At 46.3% G+C, this 10,324-nt stretch overlaps 1 protein-coding gene across 2 annotated transcripts in view; it reads right to left on the bottom strand.

Moving 5' to 3' along the window:
• Positions 1-640: 640 nt before the first annotated feature.
• The window catches only part of SMARCD2 (SWI/SNF related, matrix associated, actin dependent regulator of chromatin, subfamily d, member 2), a 42,335-nt gene continuing 32,651 nt past the window's right edge, over positions 641-10,324 (bottom strand). Inside the window, exons 7-12 of one of the 2 annotated variants that reach the window (XM_015429108.1) lie at positions 7,937-8,038; positions 6,299-6,460; positions 5,979-6,076; positions 4,106-4,241; positions 1,707-1,829; positions 641-818 (exon numbers count right to left, since the gene is read on the bottom strand). In XM_015429108.1, the coding sequence (XP_015284594.1) occupies positions 699-818; positions 1,707-1,829; positions 4,106-4,241; positions 5,979-6,076; positions 6,299-6,460; positions 7,937-8,038 (741 nt within the window). In that variant the 3' untranslated portion in view covers positions 641-698. The remainder of the gene's footprint in view (positions 819-1,706; positions 1,830-4,105; positions 4,242-5,978; positions 6,077-6,298; positions 6,461-7,936; positions 8,039-10,324) is intronic. The other variant, XM_015429109.1, reaches the window with a different exon arrangement.

The following is a 10,324-nucleotide window of genomic DNA, read 5'->3' as shown; positions in this document are numbered from 1 at the left end:
AAAGGGAAGGTTGGGGGGGGGGGAGTTGAGAAAGAGGCATTTTTCTCCCTCTCCCAAAGTACTAGAACTCAAGGGCATCCACATGAAACTGATGGGCCTTGGTCCAGGATGAACAAAAGGAAATACTACTTGACACAGGGAGTGATTAAAATGTGGGATTCGCTACCAGAGGATGTAGTGATGGCCACAGGAATAAATAGCTTTAAAGGGGGATTAGATAGATTCATGGAGGATCAGTCTATTAATGGCTACTAGCTAGGGTGACTGAGGGGAACCTCTACAATTCAGAGGCTCTAATTCTCTGAATCCCGGAGCCAGGAGGCCACATCAGGGGAAGGCCTCTGCCTCCATACCCTGTTGTTGGCTGTCCAGAGGAACTGGTTGGTCCCTGTGTGAAACAGGATGCTGGATTAGATGGACACTGGTCTGATCCAGCAGGTCTCTTCTTAAGTTCTTAATTACTGGGCTCTCTTGAGTGGCTGAGAGCAACCGCTAAGAACCAGTACAAGCAACAGGGAAGAACCCATATCTATGGAGCCCCTCTTCTAGTAGCCAGATGGGGGTCCCCAGTTTGTACTCTAGGCTAATATCCTTGAAACAGAACTCTCTCACACTCTCCTCTCCCTCCCTGGAACGGTCAGGGTGAAATGATGCTGCACCACCTGGAATCCTGGGAAAAATCTTGGATCGGGGCAGCGTCAGGTCAGTCTCCAAACCTTGGCAAAGATGTGTCTCCCAACAGCCTCCTGCATCCAGGGTTGCTGGTAGAACTCGGCGCGCCTCTCCTCTTCGGGGTTCCCAACCACGTCTGTGATAATCTAGGGCAAAACAGGAATGGGAAAAGAACACACTCAGAGGAAGTGAAGCTTCTTGGCTGCTGGCATCTCAAAATCTGACACAGGCGGAGACGGCAGCGAGGCTGTATAGAACACACTGGACGAGGAGCACAGGCAAAACCATGGCTGGATCCAATCAAGCCAAGGCTGGTCTAGCCCAGTTATGCACATCTGAACAGCAGTTCACCAGGTGCCTTGCAGAAACTCACAGGCATGTCTCTGTGTGGCACTTCCTGCCTCTCACCCTCATTCAAAAGGAGAAAATAATGCAAGCGGAGGAAATGAATTTACTTTGCAGATTTTACTCTGCCTCCAAAAGCTAAGGAGCTGAGAAACTTTTGGGTGGTAAAAGAGGGAATGGAGTGGCAGCACGGGACGCGCTTGCTGTGGGATACATACGAAGAACTCTGCCAGTCACTGAACGAGCATGAAGACTTCCAAGCCAAAGCTTTCAAAAACAGAGTTGGACAGTCCACTCCCGACATACACAGGCCTACCTCCTTTGACTCAGTTCTGAAAGGCAACTGGATGCCTCAGCCCATCTGTGGAGGAGCCACCGGACAGGGGGAGGAGGAACTCCAGGTAGCCTCCACATATACAATTCTGTCATGTGCTCCCCAGCATGGTTCCTCCACAGTCCACTTAGTGGCAGTCAGTGTTTCCTCTAAGCTGAGTTAGTGTGAGCTAGCTCACAGTTTTTTAGCCTCCAGCTCACAGATTTTTGTCTTGGCTCAGGAAGGATGGCTCCAGAGCGAACTAATTTATGCAGTAGCCAAATCGCTCACTCACAACTTTAATGCCAGTCGCTCACAACGTATAATTTTTGCTCACAAGACTCCACAGCTTAGAGGGAGCATTGGTGGCAGTTACCTTCAAGTCCCTCTGCTGAGATCTGATCCATTCCTGGATGAAATCCTGGGGGCTGTTGCTGAAACTCAGCATGAAATCTCGCTGGGTCTTCAGCTGGTTGATGGACTCGATGGTTTCGTGGATCTGAAATTAAAAGGGAGGTGCTGTGGGGGAACGGAAAGGCTACCAGGAGAGCCAGCCTGGCAAGTTGGTCCTGCTGCCCCGGCTGCCTACTGCCGAGATGGAGCTATCGTTGTGGGGGCTTCGTCCCTCCAAGTTCAGCTCAGCCCAAAGTCCCCAAGCAAAGGCTGTGAAGAAGCCCAGAACTTGCATCTCTCTCTCTCTTTCCAACAGCTGCCATTTTGTACAAAACCAGTGGCTTTTCAGCTGGGTGGAATACTCTGGAGCAGATGGCCAGGGGAGAAAATAACTGGGGTTACGGAAGGCAGGGATTGGGAACGTCTGATGTAAAGCGACAGCTTCGACCAGAGAATCTGTGGTCAGGGAAGGAGAAACCCCCCCGGAGTCCAGCAGCACCTTAAAGACTACTGACATTTATTAACATGTGAACTTTTCTATGTCACCACCTAGAAACAGGCGCTGCCTCACAAAGCTCGTGTCTTAATAAACTCCAGTAGTCTTTATGGTACCACTGGACTTCTGTTTTATTTCGCTACAGCGGACTAACATGCTAATCCTTTGCAATCCATCAGGGAAGAAGCAGCTGTAGAAAGAATGATAAAGGCCCTGCTTTTGTACACTGCTGCAACTCTGACCTCCCCTGTTCCACAATGGGAACTACCTCTTCAGATATACAGGGAACACTCATACCCCCCCCCCCCCAACACATGTAGTCACTATGTAATAACCTGACCCAGCTCTTTTGAGATATGGCAAGCTGTACAACAGAATTATGTTCTGAGATTCAAGGATGCTTAACTTGTTTCCTTTTTTTGCAGCATAAATTCTTGATTATGCAGTGATTATGCATCCCCCCCCCCGCTTTTTGCGGGATTCAGTGTGTGGAGGAACACAGGAAGATGACATGGGGGGTGGCGGAAAGTGTTGAAGGAGCACCAGCCTCTCATTTTCTGGCTCATCACAATTGTGCAATTGTCACAAGAGAAGGAAAAAGGTTTCAATTTCCTTTTTGCTTGTGGCCTTCATCTTTTTAGTATAGTTGATGGCTCTCTTTCTGTTTTCTCAGCTGTTTATATCATGAAGGAGTAGACACTAATCTTATTTTCCATTGTAAAAAGATCATCAGGATCCTGACCTGTATAGTCTAAATTCAACCGGACACTATAAAGCTGAAGTCGGTGCCTAGAGCTTCTGTCCACCACAGCAAGGTGCCTAGTTCCCTGCTCTTGCACAACAAAATCCCATCCACTGTTCAAGAAAAAGGACCACTACTCATCCAGTCTCTAACAACACACATGCCCAGTTTATACAAAATTGGATCAAGGAAGAAAATGGAAGCATAGCACGTGCAATGTAATATGCAATAACCTGCCATCAATTTTGCTTCATTTGCTCAGTTGCATTACAGTTTAAGAATTTAGGTTTCGGTACCACAAGACTGCAGAACTCGACACCAGGCTGGATAGGTGGTTCCATCTGTGCTTGCAAGGCCTCCTAGGGGAGTAACATTTCCCAGTCTCAGATGCCTGCTCTGCTATCTGAAATCCTCAGGATACCCAAAGGCCAGCCTGAATTTGGAAGACTCTCATCCCCCAGCCGCAGAACCACAGAAGTTCGCTTTGGAAGCCACGACTGATGACTGCGCTAGGGCAGGCCCCCCCCCCCAACTTTTCCGAGCCTGTGGACAGCTGTGGGATGTTGACACTGCATGGTGGGTGCAACCACAAAACTGGCAGGCACACGAGGCTCTACCCACTACAAAATGGCGGCCACAAAAGGCTTCGTCAGCCACAAAATCTCAGAGTGAGGTCACACATAACGCTGATAAGTAACTCTGACATTTCAGGCAGAAGCGCTGTTTAACAGGTGCCTTTTAAAATGAACATATTATTTAAATTATTTTCTTGCACACCTCCAGTCTACTTCCAGTCATGCAGGGAAAATCCCTGTGGTGTTGTGGTGGCAGCTGCTGCTAAAGCAACTTAAAAAAACACCTGCACAGTGAATCAGACCTCCAATGGCTGATCAGAAGCCCCACCTGGTCACACCTACTTTCTAAAACACTTGGCGGGCACCAGGAATGTTGTCCACGGGCACCATGTTGGGGAACCCTGCCCTAGCGCTAAGTTCCCCCGAAAGGACAAGGAGAACTGCGTACCCAAAGGAAAGCCACGGCAATAATCACTGAATGAGCCGCCACCCACCCCGCATTGTCCACCAAGCTGTGAAAGGTCACATGCTTGGGTCTTGTCCTTGCTCCACGGTTGGCAGGACCGTACCTTGACATCCAAGGAGGCAATTTCCTGCTGGTTGGTGGTGGAGGCCAAGAAGTTGCTCATTTGGGCCTTCAAGGGGTCATCCACTTCCACATCGATGTCATAGCAAGCAGTCTTCTTCTGATCATTGGGATCCACACTGGAGAGTTTGGGGACAGGAGGCTGGGGTGAGGGCCAAGAGTACATACCTTGCTAGGAGCTGCTTCTTCACCACTATCCCGCAAACAGTAAGACCAGGATTAGAATCTTATGTCTCTGTCCTGAATGGCTTCAACACAACTTACTTATTTTGCACATTTTTATCCCACCCCTTCCTCCAAGGAGCTCAGGGCACAGCATCCTCCCCACTTCCATTTTGTCCCAGGAACCACCCTGTGAGTCAAGTTGGGCTGCCTGAAAATGTCTGGCCCAAGGTCATCCCAGTGAGCTTCACGGCCAGCCAGAGATAGGAAGGCCCCGGGGGGGGGGGGGGGGGGGGGGGAGAATGTGTCTTTCCAAAGCCTTTTTTTCCAGAAAAATTGGGGGGAAAACAAACCCAACAGATTATGTGAAATTTCCTTTTACAATTATAAATAACATGTTTATAACAAGGTGTTCATAGATTTAATCCTCCAATATTATTTCTAAAAACTATGTAACATGAAGACTTTTATGTAAGACTATGTAAAGTATCAAATCATTGCAATTCTTGTACACTGAGGATAAACAAATGCTGGAATACAATTCAAACACTGAGAAAATACTGAAGATACATTTCTCAGATGCAAGAGAAAGGTGCATTTCTGTCTCTGTAAAAGTAAAAGTAAAGGTAAAGGTTCCCTTGCTCGAAAGCCAATCGAATCCGACTCTAGGGTTGCGGTGCTCATCTCCGTTACAAAGCCGAAGAGCCAGTGCTGTCCAAAGACGTTTCCGTGGTCATGTGGCCGGCATGACTAAAAACCAAGGCGCACGGAACCGAAGTGGTACCTATTTATCTACTTGCAATGTCTTCCTTTCGAACTGCTAGGTTGGCAGAAGCTGGAACTAGAGACGGGAGCTCACTCTGTCATGCGGCACCCGGGTCTCGAACTGCTGAACTACTGACCTTTCACAGCCTGAAGTTCAGCGTCTTAACTACTTGAGCCACCTCTGAGGAGGGTGCAATTGTCACAAGAGAAGAAAAAAGGTTTCAGTTTCCTTTTTGCTTGTGGGCTTCATATTTTTGGTATAGTTGATAGATCTCCTTCTGTTATCTCAGCTGTTTATATTATGAAGAAGTAGAAGAATTAGAGGAGATAAAATAATGTTCTTAGTTTTTATTGGTGTGGGGGGGTTAACTGCTCTCATAAACTGGCAAAGCAGGTTCCTCATAGTTCAGGTGTTCTTTACATTTCAGGACCTTGTTCCATTTGTAACAAAAAATAAATTTTTAAAAAGTAAATTCAATTTATTATTTTCTGAATAAAATTTACTTTTAATATATCAAAAATGATACTTTTATGCCAAGCCAATTTATGCAGACTGCATTTTATATTCTCAAAGTAATAAAGTAATAAAGTGACTTTCAATTGGTAAAGATTACTAATATTGCATTTTTCCAGTTTTTCCCAAAAAAATCCATTTTTTCCCCTAGATGACCGGGAAGGAGACCTGCCTCACCCTGATGCTATTCCTCATAGGTCCGTTACTCGGCTTTCGCAAACTATTTTCTGTCAGGCAAACTGACATTATTCCCATTTCACAGATGAGACACCAGGAAGCGCAGAGGTTGCAGAAGACCAATTAAGGACCCTTCAGGCAATGAAGGATTAGGAGGGGACGGGTAAAGAGAGTACACGCGGGCAAGGACGGACAGACAAGATCCGCTCCCGCACAAACCTTGCCGTGCCAGCCCTACCTGATGATGTGGTTGATGACAATGGGGTCCGGGTGCTGCAGCAGCCCTGCCAGCTTCATGGGGATCTCTGAGAATCGCATGCGGATGCACCCGAAGATCTGGGGGGGGGGGGAGAAGCCGAGGAGTGAGGCCGTGAGTAGTGGTGCACGATATCCCTTGCCCCATCCAGAAAACAGGCTCAAAGAGTCTGAGCTAAAAGCACCTCCAAGGGGACCCAGGCAAGGTTTCTTGATCCTCAGGGGTCCCGTGACTGAAATGTCCTGGTTTTTAAGGCACCTGACAGGCCAGTGGTTCCTTGCCCAACGTCACGGCTTACTGACCTGGCGGAAGTAGCGGTTGCAATTGATGTACTCCTTCTCGTGGCTGTCCTGAAGTTTGTTGTGTTTGATGTACAGCCAGAGGGCCTGCATGATGCTGGCACGGGTCTGGGTGTGAACGCCCAGCAGGCGAGCCAGGCGGGGGTCCAGCTTGTATTGGGGGGGCTGCAAGGGCAATGTCGCTTGGTTAATGCACACGCAATGCTGTTCAAGCCAAGCGCTGAAACCCACCCCCACCTTCCAAAACAAAAACAACTACGATGGGACCTTTTTGAGTAGCTAACGAGAGTAAACTGTGGAAGGGGGGGACCCATCTCAGATGGACAACCATCAAACTTCAACCCCCCCCCGTTATTTTTTTTAAACATTGAGTTTATTACAACATAGATACCAAACAAGAACATATCAGTATCGTGCAGCCTTGTGATAACTAAGATACTGAACATTTAAGATGCACAGAACGTCATACAAAAATACTTTTCTATTACATTGCATTAGAGAAGGGGATCATAATGCCCATGTTTAAATCAACCAACTACCAAACATATCATACAACCTTTTTAAATGTCAGATATTAAGCAAGTTCATATGAACCAATTTTTAAGGGCCACATTTTGAGAAGCCAAATAACCTAATTCAGGAAACCACTTTACTACAAATTTAGAATATATATCCCTATCCATATTACTTTGAGTTATTTGATCAGTTATTCCCCCCCCCCATTATATATAGATTCCATATCTTGTTATGCCACTTATGTATGGAAGGCCCTGCCTTGTCTCTTCGTTTTGCTGCAATCGATAATGAGGCTATTAATTCTTTCGCAGATTCTGGTATATCTAGATCTGACCAGTACTTTAGAAATAAGAGTTCTGGTTCCATAGGTACTGCCCCCCCCACTTCCCCCCCCCCCTTTTATTTTTTTTTAAGTAATAATCTTATCCCCTCTTTATAGACAGAAACGTTTTGTACAGCTTAAAGCAAATGACCGTACTGCTGTTTGGAAGCCAAACTCTGTGGTATTAAGAGGTAAAAAGGAAGAGAATGAAATCTGGTTTTCCCCCAGTGTGTGAATGATGCCAGCTTCTAAAGAGCAGACGGTGTATGGATTCAACAACAGTTCTCATGGAGAAGCTCTGGTTAGGCCTGGGTACAGCACCATGGCTGTCACCACTACCAAAGCTGCCATCACAGGCATCCAAGGCCATTGTCTACGGTATCCTTTTTCTTGTAGCAGCTTCAGGCTGTCTTTACACTGTTTGAGTTCATCTGTGATTGATTGCTTTTCCTGCTCAGTGATCTCAAACTTCAGCTTAAGCTCTGTGAGTATGGTATGTGTTTTTTCATAATCTTTCTGAGCATTCTTGGCTTGCTTTTCTGCCTTTTCTTGCCTGTAGGCAAGATGGTCCAATTTTTGCACACCAGAATGCTGTGCAGAAGACAAGCTAAAGAATAGTGGCTCTGTACGGCAGAACACAGAAAGATATCCCTCCTCACCATACTTCAAGGTGGTGGAGTCGAGGCCAGGAAATAACGGACCTCCTCCCCTCCCCAAGTTCAGCTGTCTCTTTGGTTAGTGGCTGGGATCCCGAGAAACCAGGGCGTTGTATCCGGCCTACCCTGGAGCCTCTTCCTGGTTACCTGGTGGTCCAGCATGAGCAGCAGAGTGCATTTCACATTGACGTCGCCCGGGCGCTTGACCTGGAAGCCATCTGTCTCTTGGGTCGTGGCGACCCGGTGCCACTGTTTGGGAGCGAGATGCGAGCACGTGAGACAGAGCAAGACACAGGTGACTTATTTCACTATGAAGCACTTTACGTAGATAGCTTTATCTTGATTTTATTGTTTTATGTTCATGTCATAACCCACCCTGAGCCCATGGTGCTTCGGGGGGGGGGGACAGTGGGAGGGCTTCTAGTGTCCTGGCCCCACTGCTGGACCTCCTGATGGCCCCTGGTATTTTTGGCCACTATGTGACACAGAGTGTTGGACTGGATGCGCCATTGGCCTGATCCAGCATTGGCTTCTCTTATGTTCTTATGTTCTAAGAAAACTTCCACAGCAGAGTGTGGGGATTTGAACCTGGGTCTCTCAGATCCTAATCTGACACTCTAATCACCATACTAAGTTGGCTCTCAAATCACACACATAAAATAAGGCATCTTCTGAACAGACGTTTCAATATTCTTTTCTCGGGGGGGGGGGGTGCGCAGTGCCGCCGTGTTTGAGAATACTGTCACAGGGCCCATAACCTGAGATGGCAGCCTAACGGGTAAAGCAGTAAAAAACCTCAATCACGTCATGATTACAAAGCTGAGAAAAGAGCTTTGTAATCCACGAAAAGCACTACAGAAATTAATAAGAATGGGATAGTCGTACTGTGGGGAAAGATGCCGGCCGATGCTGTCTGAGCCACGGACAGCAAAGGCCATAATCCTGTTCAGCCCTGGGGGCTTACCTCCTGGCTAAGCTATTGCTGGAGCCATCGTACCCAGCTGCACTGGCATAACTCTGAAGAGAGAATAGATCCAGGTGGTCAGCCGTGTTGGTCTGAAGCAGTAGAACAAATTTAGAGTCCAGTGGTGCCTTTAAGACCAACAAAGGTTTATTCAAGGTATGAGCTTTCGTGTGCGAGGCACACTTTTCCAAATACACTGGAATGGCAGATGAGGTTCTAAACTTATAGGCAGGGATTTAACAGCAAATTAACATGAGAGAGGTATGAGTGGGTGGGAGTTTAATTTTTTGTTACTACCCCCCTGCCTATAAGTTTAGAACCTCATCTGCCATTCCAGTGTATTTGGAAAAGTGTGCCTCGCACACGAAAGCTCATACCTTGAATAAACCTTTGGCATAAAAGGTTTATTCAAGGTATGAACTTTCGTGTGCAAGGCACCCTTTTTCAAGTACATTGCCAACAAAGGTTAATTGAACCGAACCGAATAAACCTTTGATGGTCCTAAAGGTGCCGCTGGACTCTAAATTTGTTCTGAAGAGAGAAGCTGTTCAGGGGAAAGAAGAGAGCAGCAGCACCTCCCAGAGAGAAATGTGATCTGATATGAATGAATGAATGAATTGAATTTATTACAGCGCATAGCCAGCAATATAAAACCATACCTACAAATATTTATCATATAGATTACAATGTCTAAAATATCCAGATGGTAAAACTATTTGTGTAAAATTATACAAGCATTTTAAACTCTAAAACCAGAAATACGGTGTAAAAAGGACCGAATTTTAGTCTTAAAAAAATTAAGTAATAAGAATAAAAAGATCAATTAGATTAAAAACAAACAGTCCTAACCCAAGTGGCTGCCTGAACACTGATGAGCTTTTACAACCAAACAACAAAATTTCGCTATCTGGTGTAGCGCTATATGATCAGAATTTATAAGCAATTTCTCTATCTTATCCCGATCCGAGGAGCCAACCAAGAGAGGACCAATAAGTTTTGTGCGAGCTTCGTTATATAATGGACATCTTAGGAACACGTGTTCCTGGGATTCTATCTCCCCAGACGCATACATGCACAGCCTCTCATTTCGGGGAGTTTTCTTGAATTTGCCCTCAAGAACTGCAGAAGGTAAAGCAGAGCATCTAGCCAGCGTATACGCCCTCCTAAGTTTATTTGACTCCAAAATGGATAAGTATGGGGCTTGAGCAACCATATATTTACTACTGTATGGCGCTAAAAAGGCAGGGGTCGCCTGTACGTCCAGTTGGCGTTCGATGTCTTCAATCCTCTGCCTGAGCACTAGCTTAGCTTGAACACCACCCCTATCCAAAAGCTCTTGGGGGGAAAACCCTAGTAATGTAATTTTCCGAATAGTATGGGTCAGCCATTCAGATTGGTAATCATCAGTCAGGATTAAGGGCACAAGGCCACATGGGTTTAGGTTTATCTTTAACCAGAGAAAAATAGAGTGCAAGGTGATCTTAGCTTCAACTTTCATCATGCCAGTCTCTAGCCGTACCATTGCATTTGTAACACACTGTGGGACTTGGAGCACTGATCTCAAGAATTTC

Source organism: Gekko japonicus, unplaced genomic scaffold, assembly GCF_001447785.1.
Source record: "Gekko japonicus isolate JY-2015 unplaced genomic scaffold, Gekko_japonicus_V1.1 scaffold1978, whole genome shotgun sequence".
Lineage (NCBI taxonomy): Eukaryota > Metazoa > Chordata > Lepidosauria > Squamata > Gekkonidae > Gekko > Gekko japonicus.
The sequence above is the reverse complement of the archived record's forward strand: the minus strand, read 5'-3'. Positions and strand labels throughout refer to the sequence as shown.